This window comes from Mytilus edulis, chromosome 3 (assembly GCF_963676685.1).
Source record: "Mytilus edulis chromosome 3, xbMytEdul2.2, whole genome shotgun sequence".
Lineage (NCBI taxonomy): Eukaryota > Metazoa > Mollusca > Bivalvia > Mytilida > Mytilidae > Mytilus > Mytilus edulis.
The window spans coordinates 40,678,301-40,696,593 of NC_092346.1; the positions used below are offsets into that span (position 1 = coordinate 40,678,301).

Sequence of the window (18,293 nt, forward strand, 5' to 3'; positions counted from 1 at the left end):
GTGCACAGAAAAAATACTACTGTATTACATATATTACTTCGTACGATTCTTTTGAGATACAAATGACCCTATCCAGATAAAACATTAATTTTGTTATTTTTCCAATCTTTAAAAAATCATCTACTTTGTAATTGATTACATCATCCATCTGTTTTCTTTGGAGAGCCACTGATGAGTCTTGTGACTTAGACGCGCGTGTGTTGTGTCAGATAATAAGCCTGGTATTTTTCCTTAATCTTTTAATCAAAATGTTTAATACTACATGTATGCATAAATTGTTGAAGGCCGTACGGTGACCTATAGTTGTTAATTTCTGTGTTTTTTTGTTTCTTGTGGAGAGTTGTCTCATTGACAATCATACCACATCTTCTTTTTTATATACAGTTTCATCCCATAGAAAAAAATGTTTTAGACTTGTCTAATGATTTTGTTTAACCGAAACAGTATCTCCAACTTGCAAATGAACATGAAATTCAAAGCCTTTGACTGCTTGAAAGTTTCAGATACCTGCAGGATTGGTACACACATGTCCGCATCCGTTAGAACAACATTTCTGATACCCTGGGCAATTAGAATCTCCTCCACATGCTTCTACACAAATACCAGGTCTGCCGTTTGGTATTGGACACATACCAGGCTTTGATTTGCCTTGAAAGATAAACTATCAACGTTGTAATATGTATTAAAGAATAGAAATGAACCCAGTTCTCGTTTTTTGTCATTTAATTTCAAATTTTATAGCAACCCTGATTGAAAGGTTTTATGGGTATTTGTTTATTTATTTATTTACTTTGCACAAACGTATTGCCAGTTTACTTTGTTACTCAAAACGTATCTTGACAATTGTTACTTAGGAGAATTGTGAAAATAAAAACATGCATTGATCGTGCTACTATCAGATTCAGATATTTTCTTGCTCTACTGGTTTATAAAGGCAACAGTAGTAAACCGCTTTTCGAAATACATTGATACACAATTTTTTATCAAACAGCATAGTGTGGCTTTTCCCGTCGAATCTTTATTTTCCATATCATCACATTTATTCTATTTATGATGATTTAGATGTATTCCGGAACGGACATTATCAAAAAATTATTTTTACTAGATAAGCAGCATATTGAAATTGTATCAGATTTTTTTCTCGCGTAAACCCTTAAATAAAGGGAACAGTAGTATACCGCTGTTCGAAATTCAAAAATTGATTGAGAAAAAAAAACAAATCCGGGTTACAAACTAAAACTGAGGAAAAAGCATCAAATATAAGAGAACTACAACACAACAAAAACACAACATTAAACACACACATCAACGAACTATAATATAACAATGGCCATTTTCCTGACTTGGTACAGGACATTTAAAGACAAAAAATAGTGGGTTCCACCTGGTTTTGTGGCATGCAAAACCTACCGATTTTATGGCAATATTAAACATTACATTAAAATGACAACATTACATTACAGGACTACAATACAAATAATGGGAGAAAATATAGGACAGAGAAACACACGAATAATAGCTAACAAAAGGTACCAGGTAAAAAATTTAAATTGCCCATTCGTATACAGAACATGAACATGCAGTTACTTCTAAAGAACTACTGCAATCTTTTCGCGACATGACTTGTTTTGAATATTGATCCTTTGTATATGTCTTTTTTCATATAGGGAACATTCCTAGACCCATATATACACTAGGCTAGTGCCACGGGCTGATATTGATTCTCGGGATAGTATCAGGGCTGATGAAAAAGGACATCTTATAATATATAATTACTATATTAAAAAAACATCTTTTGGCTTACATTTTCAATGTTGTTTTTTTCAACAATAATAAAGGCAAGAATGGAAATTGAGAATGTGCCAAAGAAACAACAGCCCGACCAAAGCAAACAACAGCTGAAGGACACCATTGGGTCTAAAACATATGGAGATAATCCCGCACCCGGAGACGGCTCCCAAACAAAAATGTGGATGTTTGTTTGTCCTTATGAAAATATTCACCTAGAATTTGTTATCCTCGCTAATGATATTTCAATTTAAAAACCACTAACATAACTAGAATTAATTTCTTTTAAATATCGTATTAAAATTTACTATATCGTAAATGCTCGCCTTAAAGAAATAAGCTGCAATAGTTGAAGTAATTTGCAAATATAACGAATCAAATGTGTATGCCAATGAGACAGTTATTCACCAAAAGCCATTTAAGCTTATGTAAGCAGTTATAGACAACCGTAAGGCCTTCAACAATGAGAAAAACACAAGGCCTTCAACAACTGATATAAAAGGCCTCGGCCAAATTATAATTAAACAGTTTACGTATAAACAAATATTCCAAAAATGTAGCAAAGACAACCATTGTCCAGATATTCGTTAACTGGCTCATCAAAGGCGTCGCTAATTGATGCGTTCGGACCATAAAAGACAATACAGTTATCTCTTCTTATTATAAATCCCTACAATGAACGTAAACCTGATTTTATTTAAACTGGCCTCAAGAAAACAAATATATGTATGTATGTGTCTGTCTGTCCCAAGTCAGGACCCAATTATTAAGGGGTTGTCGTTTGTTTCTTTTTTGACAAATTTGTTTTACTATTTTCAATTTTTCTTGTACATTTACTAGGCCGTTCGTTTCTCATTTGAATTATTTTATATTTTTGATTTTGGGGAATTTTATAGCTGACAATGCGGTATGAGCTTTATTCATTGTTGAAGGCCGTGTGGTGACCTATATCTATTATTTTTAGCGTCATTTGGTCTTTGATGGAGAGTTGTCTCATTGGCATTAGTACCACAGCTTCTTTTTCATATAATAGCAGAACACTTACATATGCTATATTGTATGGTACAATCAAAGAAATCATTATTTCATCAAAACGCCAGAACTAACAGCATTTGAAATAGAAATAAAAAAAACACACGAATACCAACGCATCTGAATGAAAGAAGAATTTAAGTTACAATCCGGAATATTTGCCTTCGTGGAAAATTGTACAATCAGTATTTTGAAGGTAAAAGAGTGACGAAAGATACCAGAGGGACAGTCAAACTCATAAATCGGAGAAAAAAACTGACAACGCTATGGCAAAAAAAAAAAGGAAGACAAACAGACAAACAATAGTATACATGACACAACATAGAAAACTGAATAATAAGCAACACGAAAACTAGGGGTGATCTCAGGTGCTCCGGAAGGGTAAGCAGATATATTGATAAACATGTACAAACATTTAAAGACCAATAGACAAATAAACAAATGTACATAAGCGTACATGTATATATTGACAGTAGAGTAATTATCTTACTCACCTGGATCAGTTGGTGGTGGCGGTGGTGGCGATGGTGATGGTGGTGGTGTTGGTTCTAAAATACAAAAAAAAACGAAAAAAGTTCTATTTTTTTTGTTTTGACTCAGTCGAGAAAGTTGTTATAATTACTAAAGTTAATGGAATAACTCTAAATCAATCAATACGGAAAAATGCATTTTGTCAACACAGAACATAAACATTTTGTCATTAACTGCGAAATATCAAATCAAATATTCGAATCATATCGAAGAAGATAAGGCTTTTAATCTTATGATGATCGCGTGTATCATCTACAAAAGACTCATCCGTGTCCAACACAAAACAAATGTAAACAGTAAAAATCCAAATATAGAACTTGTTTCGAGACCTTCAGCAAAGACTTTAAGCTATTGTAAAATTTGCTTAATTGGAAGCTCAGTAATTCAGTTTAATGATAACTGACTTTGGAATATGGACAAGTGCCTTTTCATTCATTAATTTAAAGAATAAATAGTTAACTATTACAGAAAAAAAAATTCTATTGAACACGTTGTTATGTAAATTCTTCTTCATAAACGCATGCGCACAACTGACAAAATCAAAACATTGCGGATGTCTTCAATGCACTTATTCCGATGCAAGAACGTCAACGGCAGTCTTAACGTGTGATCAAGACATCACTACACAAAATACAAGACATTGATGATTTGTCTATACCTGAAAATCAAAATACTGTGATAACACATACATGGCCCATATTTACATGTACCTTTTCGGTTATATAGCTAAATCATTACATTAGATGTTTGTTTCACTATAATACGTCGAGTAATTTTTCAACCAATTGCATCACACAATAAAAATTATCACTCATGATGACACGAGGTCACACAATAAAGTGCACGGGTAAATTAGATAAAAACTTGATAAAAATCGTGTGTCATGAACCTAGCTAAAAAATGTAATTATAAGTATTGAATGCTTCTTTTTGTAACTTCATAGGGTTGTATTTTTAGAATGAAGCGCAGAATACAAAATGTACTTCGGTCAACGCTTTTACACCCCAACGAAGTTATAAAAAGAAGCATCCAATTCTTAAATGTGTGTTCATTGATATTGGACTGTCCTACCTCTACTTTTAGTCGTTGCTGGCGAACGAAGTTCAAGAATTGTGCACTGAAAGCACATGTATGACATTTTTTAATATTTTGTTAATGACCAAGAAAAATATACAACAAACCCCCCCCCCCCCCCTCAACAAAAAAAACTTATGAATTGTGGCTGATTAGTCGTATCACATACAGATAATCATTTAATTAAGGGTATTTTTTCTCATTTAATCATTTAAATATACATACTGACTCCTTTGCAATTTTTCATGCAACCCCTATAACGATTAAATCTATTTCCGTTTCCTTTACAACCGCCATAAATAAATTTTTCACATTTCCCTGTTGCTGCGTTGTAGTGCCATTTCTTGAATGATCCTTTGCAGGGTCCAGGATCCTTTGGTAATGTACAAACTGGAAGACAGAAACTACGTTACAATGATAACAATTATTACGCTTATAAGGTGCTGTCTATTTCCTTGGACTTATGAATTCTACCAAGTTGGAATCTTCCCTCTAACCCTTTAATACAGTTTTAAATTTGCTTGTTCGAGTCATAATTTGGAGATATGCAAAATCGCCGTAGTATTTAGTGATCTCATTGAGAGTGCATATATATAGAAAAAAAAACATAACAACATCACAACTTATAGAGTGTTTATGTTTGAAAATCTAGTAAAAGTATTTTCAAATATATTTTCCGGACGTAATTTCAAAGGGTAAATGCCATCTTAGTGTAAATATTTCTATCATAAAATGATGTCTCTTAACGTTAAAAAAAAAACAATGAGAAAACGTATTCAAAAATCACATCAAGTTGTTCTACAAATAGTGAATATTCAATTATCCTAAGCTATAAAAAATGAAAACAACATTTCATAAATTTCAAGCATCCGAAACGCTTTTTGATGTTTCTCCAACAGAAACGTATGAAGGCTATATAGATATTAATTGTTTATTTGCTGCTCTAAGATCTATATGTGTAGAACATTGCATTCTCTACAATGTAAACATTACTATATAAAATTATACCTGACTTTTTACATTCCTGATTGCATTCCCTTTTAGTTTTGAAATTGTTTGCATTGCCTTGACATCCGCCATAGATAAATTTCCTACACTTATACGTGTTAGAATCATAATAGAATCGAGGTATTAATGCTTTACATGGTCCTTTAACTTTTGGGAGCCAGCATGTATCTGGAAAAAAAATTGAATACAAGGTTTATTTCACATTTAAATTTTAATATTTAATTTGTTCTTCCATCTAATTGTATTGTAGTCCTGTCATGTAATGTTGTCATTTAGTCATTAGTCATTAGTGTTATATTTAACTTTGCCATTAAAGCGGGCAGTTTGACTAGCCTCAAAACCAGGTTAATCCCACTATTTTTTCTTAAAATGTCCTGTACCAAGTCAGGAAAATTCCAATTGTTATATTATAGTAGTTTTGTGTGTGTTGCATTTTAGTTTGGTTTTTTGTTGCACTTAAGTGTGTCTGTTGTTTCTTTGTTTCCCTCTTATTGTTGATGTGTGTTTCTCGGTTTTAGTTTGTAACCTGGGTTTGTTTTTTGTCTCAATTGATTTATGACTTTCGAACAGCGGTAAACTACTGTTGCCTTAATTTATTCATACTAATTTCAAAAGAAACAATAATGCCAAACACGTATAGGAGACTAGGAAATTGGATTATGATAAGGCATGCATTGTACATGCATTATGATGTCAATCTCCTTTCCAGATATTTAACATCTTCTTTAAACAAATGGTTTATTTGTGGATTTTTTAATGAGAATTGTGAAAGTTGATGAGTTGATGAGTTGATAATGGGCATTCAAGAAGAGTATAATACTTACCATTACATTCTGGTTAGTCCTGTTACAAAAAAAAAACCTATAAAGACCATCAAAATTGAGTTCTTACTCGTACGAAACTATTGTGAATAGGCATACATATTAAAAGTAGAGTTTATGATACTCACTTGGATGTGTTGGCGGTGGTAGCGGAGATGGTTCTGAAATACCAAAAATATCATGTTCTTAAAAGTTAAATATAAAAAAGTAGTAAGGTAAAACAAAATAGTATATCATATAAGTATGAGATGTGGGGTTAACATTAACTCTTTATAGATGACATGATTTATATTCTGTACATCAGATGCGCGTTCCGTCTTCAAAAGGATTGTCATTGACACTCGTACACACAGTTTAATTGACCAAATAAAGAGCTAAATTTGAGAATATTAGAAAATAAAATTCCTAAATGTATGCCAAATACAATTAAGCATTCAGTGGCTGGGGTAGAAATCCTTATTATTTCAAAGAAAAATTATCTGGTAAACAGTCGATAAGTTAGTTATGACCATATAAATGATAATTCCTGTCATTACAGAAGTTCTGAATAACGGGCATTATAGCGATAATACCTAAATCACATACATGTATACAATGTAGCTTATCTAATTTTTATGTTTTTTTCATACTCGAATTTCAATTGTTTGGATATAGGCGTTCCTGATACAGGAATATTGAGATAGCGCTTCAGAAGTTTGTTTGACTGACAACAAAAAGCTTTAATTCAATTATATATACTATATTAAAAGCTTAATGAAAAGAGCAGCAATCAATATGTCCAACAATACGGGCAAACCCAACATGCACAGCTTTATCATTTACCTCGAATATCATTAACGGTACCAAACTTAACGGTTCGAATTAAATAATTAGGTATTCCAATAATTATATTTGTAGTAATACGGGTTGCAGACTATCGCTAGCTGAAACGAACACTCCTTAATAAGTATATAACATAAGAAAATATCTGTATAAAGTTAGGAATATGACAGTTGTTATCCATTCATCTGATGCGTTTTAGCTTTTGATTTTGCCATTTGATTATACACCTTCCGTTTTCTATCTCATCAGAATTTGGTATTTTCATTACTTTATTTTTAATGACTTTTCCATTGATTAGGTTAGAAATTATGACGAACTTTCGTTTCCAATTACCCGAGTCAAAATTATCTCAAACGAATTTGACTTTTCCTTTTGTTTCCGGTCATGAAGCTTCTCTATTAATAAAGTTCTTCTACACCCTTGATTCCAGGTTTTGGGTTTCGGTGTTCCTGATTATTTACGGTAAATTAAGATAACCTTCTTAACTTTTGAGATATTGCCTGATATATGTGTTTCAGGAAACACATGTGGGTACTCATTGAAATTGTTTGAACTCAGACTAGTTCAAGACATACCACTACTATAAAAAAAGGATGAAAATAAAGACACAAAACAATCAAACTCATTTAGAATCAACGATAACCATTCCATTAATAGAAAATGGTTAGGAACATGTCTTGATCAGGAGTGCGTAATTAGGCAGTTATCGTTTGTTTCTGTATATCACATTTGTTTTTCGTTTGAACGAGTTAAGCTATTTCAGTTGGTAGTTTATGGTATGTGCTTTTATTTTTCAATGTAACATTCTGTCTTCGTTAAGGGTGAAAGTTAACGCTTATTAAAGCATGTTGTTCAATGGTTGTCCTTTTGTTGGTGTGGTTCATATGTTTTTCTCGTTTCTTGATTTTTATATAATAAGTTGCACCTTTGGTTTTCCTGTTTAAATATTTGTACAATAATCATTTTGGGGGCATTATTAACTTGCTCATCGGTATGAGCCAAATTATAGGCCGTACTTTGACCTATTATTGTAAAAATCACAAAAATACCGAACACCGAGGGAAATTCAAAATGAAAAGATTGTAATAAAAAGCAAAAAGCAAAAGCTGAAACACATCAAACGAATGGATAACAACTATAATATTCCTGACTTGGTACAGTCATTTTCTTATATTATGTAGTACTTTATGTTAACATTGTGACTCAGATGGAGAGTCGTTTCAATGGCACTGATACTACAGCTTCTTATTTAAAGTACTATCTTCTTAATTTCCTTCTCATTATATGAAACTTCTTGAAATGTATGGTTTATTAGGTTTTTGTTGCACGCTGTTTTTCAACTTAAATGAAACAAAGCAAATAATATCATTTTACTTTCAGGGAATGAAAATGTTTATTTATTTCTGGCCAACAGACACGTGTATAACTCAATCTTTGTTTTCTTATCAAACTTTGTCAACCTGTTCGATTTATTAACATTTAGATGCAAATACATACCTTTACAATTCGTTCCGCAATTATCTCCACAACATAACTGTCCTGTAAAAGATAATGATAAAAATGATGATGATAACAAGGATTTGTATAGTAAGACTATACAAATCCTTGATGATAATAATGATTATAATAGTAATGATAAAAAAGATAATAAAAATAATAATAATAATAATAATAATAATAATAATAATAATAATAATAATAATAATAATAATAATAATAATAATTAATAATAATTATTATCATTATTATGTACATCTGACGTAATGCTTAAAATGGTTTTCATACATTAGAACAAATCTTGACCCGAATAAAAGTACAAAGATTTAAACTTTAAAACTCTACAAATCTGATACTGTTTCGCAATATATGACGGAATCATGTCTCAAACAGTAATTTGATTGGTTTATTATTTGTTCGATTGACTTATTTTACTCTATATATTTATTTCAAACAATAACATGAGAATTTTTAGTTTCGTGTTGAAGGTGTCGCTGTCACTTTTTGATGCTATTGGTTTGCCATTGGATGTTAAACAAATGTGTCATAAATTAATTAACCTATTCTGTATTTTACCTGGCTCGCATTCTGAATCCGATTTACATTGTTCGTGAAAATGAACACACCTGATTTGTGGATTAATTGGTGGACATCCTGGCTTCTATAAAGAAACACACATACTCATGGATAATTATTTAAGGCATATGAAACGAGTGACTAGTGAAAACAATGTCAGTCCAGTTCTTAAACCAATTTATATCATATACTGAGTCTTCTGATTTTATCATTTTTACGTATCTGTTTTGTATAATCGTCCAAAAAAATATTGCACTCGGTCAGTGTTGTGCTTTATTTATGGTCGATTTTTTTAAAGCCGCAGTTTACCAATTGTCACCTTTGTAAACAACCAACAAAGACGCATGGATATTTAGGTTAGCATGTGTATAACACGTACAATAAAATAGATATAGGAAGATGTGGTATGAGTGTCACTGAGACAACTCTCCATCCAAATAACAAACCATTACAGGTCAGTTTATATCGATGACGGAGCAATGTCTATGATTCTTTCTGCTAATTTGTTTTACCCTTCATACTTGCATAATTGCGATCATCTGATTTTTTGCAAAAAAAGTCAAACCGAGGTAAATGCATACGGAATAAAAGTCAGCGAATTGTTGTCTGGAATTAAAGAGTTTTCTTCAGAAAAGGTATATGTACTATAAGTTTTAAAATAAAAACTAGCCATTTATATATAAAAAAAAAAACAGATGAATCAGTCTTTTTCCTAAGTTTCATGTGACTTTAATGTAGGAATATTGTTCAAAACACTTGTTGCTTTCGTAATTTAATTCTTTTAAGAATCTTTCATGAACATTTAATACGAAAGGCACGGGGATTTATTACACGATTACTGCCAATAAGTATTTGTCTCCAGAATCCATATGACACGTTGTTTAAAAAGGAGAAATAAGACAGCAGAACTAAATCAAATCAAAAAGTCTGAACAAATCTTCCAACTGCCGCCTATCAGAGGTCCACTGTGCTTAGAGGATTTGCAAGTGTTGGTACAAATACATAATTTAAATGTAGGCGTTGCAAATTTGTTGACAAATTTTACTTTTACAATCTGGGTGCAAATGAAAATAATAAAATTGAGAATGGAAATGAGGAATGTGTCAAAGAGACAACAACCCGACCATTGAGCAGACAGAAGCCGAAGGCCAATAATGGGTCTTTAATGTAGCGAGAAACTCCCGCACCCTGAGGCGTCCTTCAGCTGGCCCCTTAACAAATATGTATACTAGTTCAGTGATAATTGACGTCATACTAAACTCCGAATTATACACAAGAAAACTACAATTAAAAATCCTACAAGACTTACAAAGGCCAGAGGCTTCTGACTTGGGACAGGCGCAAAATTGCGGCGGGTGAAACATGTTTTTTTAGAACACCCATACCCCCCCCCCCCCCCATACCTATATGGAGTTATTTTCTTTTAGAACGACAGGTCATTCTTTTCAGAATCAACCAGGACGATACCATGTTTAAATGAAATATGCTCAAAGGCATAAAATAATAACCTGTGTGAGGTCATTATTTTCCTTGATAAAAATGCAATCTATAATTTACATCAAAATTTTATTCGTCTGATGTTTTTTGTTGTCGATTTGGAAATTTATTTTTTAAAGTTCAATCGATGATAGATGTAAAAGAAACCTTCATTGCCCGCATTTTAATTTTAGAAACAAATAACGTGAAGTTTTGTTAATTTATCGCTACAATAAAGAAACATTATCATATATGTGAGATGAATTTTAATAAAGCCTTTCATCAATTAAAAGCCAGATTTAACATATTCGTTTGTTAGATTTGAAAATCTTATTGAGTCACACTGAATAGATTAATTGATTTTTGGTTGCTTGCTTAACGTCCAGTGGAAAATATTTCATGCATGTTCAGGACGATAAACGCTGATAAAAGGGTCGGGTGCGGAGGGAATATAATTATATCCTGATTATCTGTTAATAAAATGTATTGCTTTTCAAAAGACAATCTTTCTGAATTTTCCATTCGATTCAATTAAAATTGTTAAAAAACAAATAACCACTTTTCCGCGATAGAAATGACATTATAAATAGAAAAAAAATACCCCTCCCCCTTTTCCATAAACTAAGTGGTACAATAAATTACTTACAATGTGTCTTGTATTTGTCATACACCGTTATCGGATGGTAACAATACATTTGTGTTTTACATCATGCAGTTACAGTAATATTTTTTATTGTGTATGGATAATATTTTTTAAAAGGTTTATATCTAGATTCATTAGTGAGTTTTATTTCACATTCTAAATTAGCCGTAGGGCGTATTAAAACATGATCGCATTATAAAGGAATATCCCACTTTAGTTTTGTCGGTAAAATAGGATACTAAATTTTGAAAATCTTTATAAAAAATAATATTTTTTGATGGTATATAAGTCAGATAATGCATATTTTAAGGTTTATCTTGTAACACACCTCGGGGTGTTCTACAAGAAAAACCTTAAAATATGCATTATCTATAACGTATTATTCACTGAACAGCTAACATTATTGTCATTAAAATGGACTAAGACAAAATTTGTCGACAGTTCAAATAAGAATCTATCAAGGAAATACACTTTAAATCGCCGACGTACTTGAAATTCCCAAGTCAACAGTTTTTTTACAATGTACGAAAATTTATATACACAGGTTCTGAGGAGGATAAACCAAGAAGTGGCTGACCATTGTTTGTAAAACCACGCGACTACCACAATCTAGAACGCATGGTAAAAACAAGTCGGAGGAGTTCTTTGTGTGACATAACAAACAAGTTTAATGAAGAAAACTGTATTCCCTTGTCTAAACTTACCATTCAGCACCATTTACATAAACATGGGTATCACAAGTGTGTAAATAGGAATAAAATCATGATCAAGGAAGTCAATCGGAAAAAGAGACTTGCACGGTGCAGAGAAAAAAAATAGATGGACGGTTAATTACCACTGAAAAAATAATATTTTCTCTAATGAGAGCAAAATTATGATTGGACATGATGAACGTGTGTACGTATGGAGAGAAAGAGACGAGGGTTGGAGACCGGACCTTGTTCAACCGCGGACTTCACAAACTAAATATCAAGTCATGATTTGTGGTTGTATTTGCTGGAATGGTGTCGGTACACTTATTCCTTTAGAAGGCAATATTAATGCTGTTAAATATACCTGATTCAAATATATAAGAAATACTTGATGAAAATTTGTGGCCAGTAATAGCTCGACATTTTCTGGGAGGAAATTATTTTTTTCCGGGATGACAACGCCCCTGTCCATCGTGCACCGTTCACTCAAGAGATTGTAGCTCGGAACGGAATAAACGGTAAGAGTTGGCCTGCATAGTCCTCTGCCTTGAATATAACTGAAAATGTTTGGTTCCATGTAAATAGAAAACTTCAATCACGTACTGGGAAGATTAAATCTAAAAATGAATTGTTCCTAAAAATTCACCGTATTTGGGTCAGCATTACCCCTGACTATATTCAGTGTTTATACAAGTCGATTCCGAAAGGATATATATAAAATATATAAAAATGTTATCAAGCTTAAAGGACACAAGGTAAGTTTTTATTTTTGTTGTATTTCATTGGTTGATTTATTTACAGCGCAAGCATGAACTTTGCCACTTTCGTTTTGAAACGTAAACACGCCGCCATTGTCATCGAATACTTTGTGCATGTCTCTGTACATCCCGTCATCGTTTTATTATTATTGTGCTATTGTAAATGTTTGTATCAATGTCTTTCAATTATGCTAATGTTTGCTTTTTCTATATTCCTTTTTATGCTTCTTTGATGAATATTTGCTTGTTGTTATATTGATTAAGATTTTAACACAATGTTGACTGCTGTACCTCCTTTGTTTTGACATTTTTAAATATCATGTCTGTTTGTTCTGATGACACATCGTTGTCAATACAGTTGAATTTGATACGAATTTCATACAAGTGAGAAGTTCAGCTAGCTATAAAACCTGGTTTAATCTATCATTTTATACATTAATGCATGTAACAAGTCAGGTGACAGTTGCTATCCATTCGTTTTTTATGTGTTTGATTTATTTAAAAGAACATTTATGTAACTTAATAAGTTTAATATGTTTTTTATAGTATTTGTCATTTTTTAGCTTGAAATACTTGACTAGTCTTAACAAATATTTACTCCGATATACATTACTGAGAAAACTATCTCACATCTAGAAAAGTTTACGCACTGGAAGATTGTAGATCAAAGGAGATTAATACTGCGTATGGTTAAGTTTGTGATCATTGATTGTAATTAATTAAATGGGAAAAATAATGGAGCTGAGTACTTATTGCGTTTCTTGACAAAATATATATGTGTAAAATTAAGAATGGTGATGGGGAAAATGTCAAGGAGCAAACAACTCGACCAAACAGCAGGCAAGTCCACAAATAGATCTTCAAGCTGTAAGAATATCCCGCACCCGGAGGCGGTGTTTGATTTTAACGATCAAGCACTTGTCAACTGCCGGTTTCATTCTAGAATAAATATATTCTTATAAACAAATAGTGGATGTAGGCATAGAAAGGCTAGAAAAAAGCTGCTCAAGTTATCAAAAATGCATTGGTGATTATATCCGACCACCCTTCAGTAATTGTATTCAGCTGGTTTGTTTTTTTGTGGGGTTTTTTTTTGGGGGGGGGGGTATATATGTATATTCTATAGATATAAGATTTCGAATAAATTTATCGAAATACACATCAAAAGCTGTGCGCAAAAAAAACATTTAACTATAAAAATAAAAGCTTGATTAAATTGACATCGAAATTTTCCAAAAATAAAACGCATATAACATGTCACATGATAACACTGACAAGGTTTCTGACTCATTTTATAGACATGTGTTGTGTAATCTAGTTCAAACAGTTTTTGTAGAATTTTATTCTTAGTTCTTTTATATACGTTCTCAACGATTAAAGAGAGGTGTAATCTGTCAAAAAAAACAATATCAAAGACCGCGATTCGTTGTCCTATTATTATGTTTGTTTGTTGTTTGTTGTTTGTTTTATTGTTGTTGTTTTACTTGAAAGAGCATTGTATATTTTGTAGACATCCGTCTTTAGATAAGACTGAATGCTGACCTCAACACTGCCTTTGCTAAGTATGTGGTTGAGTTACTCGTTGTCACTTGCCCTTCATCTCCTAAATTTATTTGGAAACTTTTTATAATGATATATCCCCAAACAAGAGGTAATCAACGCTTTAAATGGGGGATTTCAACATTTGTGTACTAAGTTGATGATTTATACCTCTAGCAGCAAAGCTCGGTCGTCTTGCATATTCGTGAGGATGACATTTCAATAACAACTGCTTTTGAAAAGGTTCCTGTTTATTCCATCATATCAGATCTAAGATATTTAGACTTTGCATCGAACAAATAAATTGACATTGAACATGAAAGTTTTCTTTTTATCAAACGCAATCAAATTTCAATATTTCGGCATTATTAAATGAAAATCTTTTCAATTTAAAAGTGATTAATTTCCTACGAATAAAAGTGCTGATTCTTATATGATTCATTTTTTCCGAGAGGATAGAATCATAAGTTAATATTGCTTATACTGTGAAATTCATGTCAGTATATTTAGATGTTTATCTAATCATTCGGAAAACATCTGGTTTCACATAAGACCTATCGCTATTATAAACATATTAGTATTTTTTCATCAATTTGTCAGCGAAAATTGACAAATGACTCGTGTAATAACAATGCCATTTACTTTTGTGATGATTAACACTTGTTAGCAAAATCGTTAAAATTAGAAATAAACCAAAGATATAAAATACTAAAAGCGTTTCGTACGATGTGGCTTAACTAGGTGTTATATATCAAAGAGCTCTAGAGTGGAAGTCATGGATTGAAAATCAAGTACAACCGACAACGGCTAGCGGACGGACAGAAATAAACACGAATACTCTCAACCCTGGAGAAAAAAAATACTTGCATTTGCCAACCAAGAAATGAATCCCATAAACTTAGGAGATACCATTTTTTTGTGTAGTTCAATTTTCTTTCAAATTTCATAAATAAGCCAGTTCTAACATTCTCCCTCAGATGCTTCCTTGATTGGGAAAAACTTGAAACATTAAATTATGGAGTTTTAATTACCATATTACAGGTCACAGAATAGCCATCAACAATTGGAAAATCTCTATTGTATAGCAACTTATAAAAGTTCATTCAATGACAAAATTAGTTGTAAACAAACATTTCACTAGTCTAAGAGAAAACTAACAGCCTGATTTTAACTAATAACTTAAAACCTAGTCCATTATGTTTAAACATCAACAAACGATGACTGGAACAAATTATCCATTTTCTGGATAAGCTCATAATGAATATAAATAAGGCATTGAATATTCGACAGCATCAACATGACTAAAGGCAACAGCAGTATACCGCTGTTCGAAACTCATAAATCGGTAGAAAAAATCAAATCCGGGTTACAAACTAAAACTGAGGGAACCGCATTAAATATAAGAGGAGAACAACGACACAACATTAAAATGTAGCACACACAGAAATGAACTTAGCATTAGACAAAATCCAATGAGAATAACAAATATAACATTAAAACTAAATACATGAATTTGGGATAGAAAAGTATCGTGACACGTCTTATAGTAATGTGAATTCACACTCAAATATAAGAGAAAACAAACGACCCAATATGAGACTTACAATCAAGGTTATTGATAACAATTATTGTAAATGTAATATTGCAAATGAGATGAATTTTCTGGTAACTAAATCAAGTTTTTGCTTTGTCTTCGAGAACGTTTGTATGAATTCTGCATCATATGGGAGCATTACAAGTACACATTGGAAAATTGAATGGCTGTTAGAATATTGATATAAAAAAAACTCAACAAATATGTTGTAAATTAAAATATGAACATTTTGACGACAGCTTCCATCGTACTAGATAATGATTTATGTTACGTTTTTTTTTATTCCAGTATAATGACACAACATTTCTATCGTCCTTTCTAAAGCTGATACCAAACAAGCAAAGGAAAGATTTGTGATTTTCTAAAATCTTCTGTTTTGTGAACTACCTAAAGTCAATTTAGTGAAAGGATCAGATAGTCCAAAAATTAGATAGTACATATCATTAAATGATACCATATGGCTGTCTCATATGCCTGTTTGACAAATACAACTTATTATATGATTCTGGTAGCCAACATATATAGCAAGTCTAAACCCTTGAATAAACTGATATAAACTAAAGAATTAGATATATAAACCCTGACAAGAAGACAGAGTTATGAATGTGCAAGGATTATCCTTAATTTTTAAATTATACGTAACATTACAACAATATCCGTTTTTCTCAAAGTTTTGTCTTTTGAGTAATGAACTGGTACTGCGTACCAGAAGTATCGACTCAGTGATAAATTATAACTGTAAAAAAGGAAATTTACAGCAACAAATTCGCATCTCGACAATACAGTAGTTGTCGTTTTTTTTGTGTAATTTATACGTATTTGTCTCGTTTTATATATAGATAAGACCGTCGGTTTCCCCGTTTAAAATGATTTACACTTGTAATTTAGGACCCTTTATAAGTTGTTGTTCGGTGTGATCCAAGGCTCTGTGTTGAAAGCCGTACATTGACCTATAATGGTTTACTTTTATAAATTGTTATTTGGCTGGAGAGTTGTCTCATTGGCACTCACACCACATCTTCCTATATCAATGTATGTAACTTCGGTGATGTTCGAGGTCCCAATATAATACGATATCGAGCTGATATAACTTAAATGAAGAAAAGTATTGTCAAACCCGGCCAATGAATGAAATATGTAATGATAAAAAGGTCTACAATTGTTAGTTAATATTCTTCGGGGGATTATTGTGGATTTCGAATAAATATTTAGTGCATTACAAACGTTTTATAAGCATGTTGTAGAAATCTTGAAATCAACGAAATCCAGGGAGATGCCTATTTCTAATTTACAAGTATCAATAAGCAATTTAACAAAATACGTATTTAAAAAATATTGAAGAATAAAGGTAAATATAACAAAAAAGATAATAAAAACAATAAAAAGATAATCATTATCTTACTGTCGTAACTGTCGTACTGCCTTCTCTTAAGGTGATCGTTGCCAAAATAAATAAACCAAAGACGTACTTCATGTCTTCCTTTTTTCAAACTTTAAAAACAATAACGCAAAACAGAAATGTAGCCCATTCTAGTTCAATATAAAGTGACTTAACTTATGTTACACGTGTTTATATTTTTATCCGTTGCGAATTTACTTTATCCGATACTGTCAATGTACTTCAACGACATTATATGTACTTGAAATATGGAAAATACAGCTTAACATACAAAATGGTATTGTATGTGATGTGTGTAAAACGATTAAGTGTGTAAACATAAATAAGGATAATAAGAATGATAATTTCGTTTCCTTTTTTCGGTAAAATACTGTTTTATAATTCTGATTCTTTGATTGAGTTTACAACAGCTGGGTCTATACCATTGCTGATGAATTTTTTTACCCTGAGTTAATCACATGCCCAGTAGTTTTGACATGCCCAGTAGTTTTGACATGCACTATCTTTGATATGATCTTTAACTGTAAATTACTTTTAATACATTGAATGAATTGAAACACTTCTATAGTTGGGTTTTTATATGCTCTTCATCTTCGTATTTGAATTGCAATCACAACCGTTCTATTTTGAGCTTTTTTAAAGTCTTTTAAAGACGAAACGGTCAAACGGCGCTTGGTCTCTTCGATGAATTTTTACCGAATGTGAAGAAATGCTTATGGACAGTTTTTCAAGTATGGATTAGAAATATAAACAATGAATACAAAAAGGCAATGCAGCTCTTTATATTAAACTTATATATTACTTCTAATTCTTGATATTTTTTTTTAAATGATATTTTTGTTCATGGTTCGATGTACTTTTTATCTGTTTTGACAATTTGTAAGTTACACATCATGCACATGGGCAATAAAAGTGTTATGAGCTAGCATTAAATGCTATTGAAAATTTCTCGCTATTGCACAATATTGTGCAATTAGATATTTCTTGCTATTGCACAATACTGTGCAATTGAAAATATTTGCTATTGCACAATACTGTGCAAC

The 18,293-nt window shown here is 31.8% G+C and overlaps 1 protein-coding gene across 1 annotated transcript in view; it reads right to left on the reverse strand.

The window, feature by feature from the left end:
• Window positions 1-17,436, reverse strand: part of LOC139516510 (uncharacterized protein ZC84.1-like) — a gene marked incomplete in the record, with an annotated part of 35,019 nt that extends 17,583 nt beyond the window's left edge. Inside the window, 8 exon segments of the mRNA XM_071306663.1 lie at window positions 508-648; window positions 3,315-3,368; window positions 4,651-4,815; window positions 5,434-5,601; window positions 6,383-6,415; window positions 8,574-8,615; window positions 9,150-9,234; window positions 17,254-17,436. Coding sequence (XP_071162764.1) covers window positions 508-648; window positions 3,315-3,368; window positions 4,651-4,815; window positions 5,434-5,601; window positions 6,383-6,415; window positions 8,574-8,615; window positions 9,150-9,234; window positions 17,254-17,325 — 760 coding nt within the window.
• Between the last annotated feature and the right edge of the window lie 857 nt (window positions 17,437-18,293).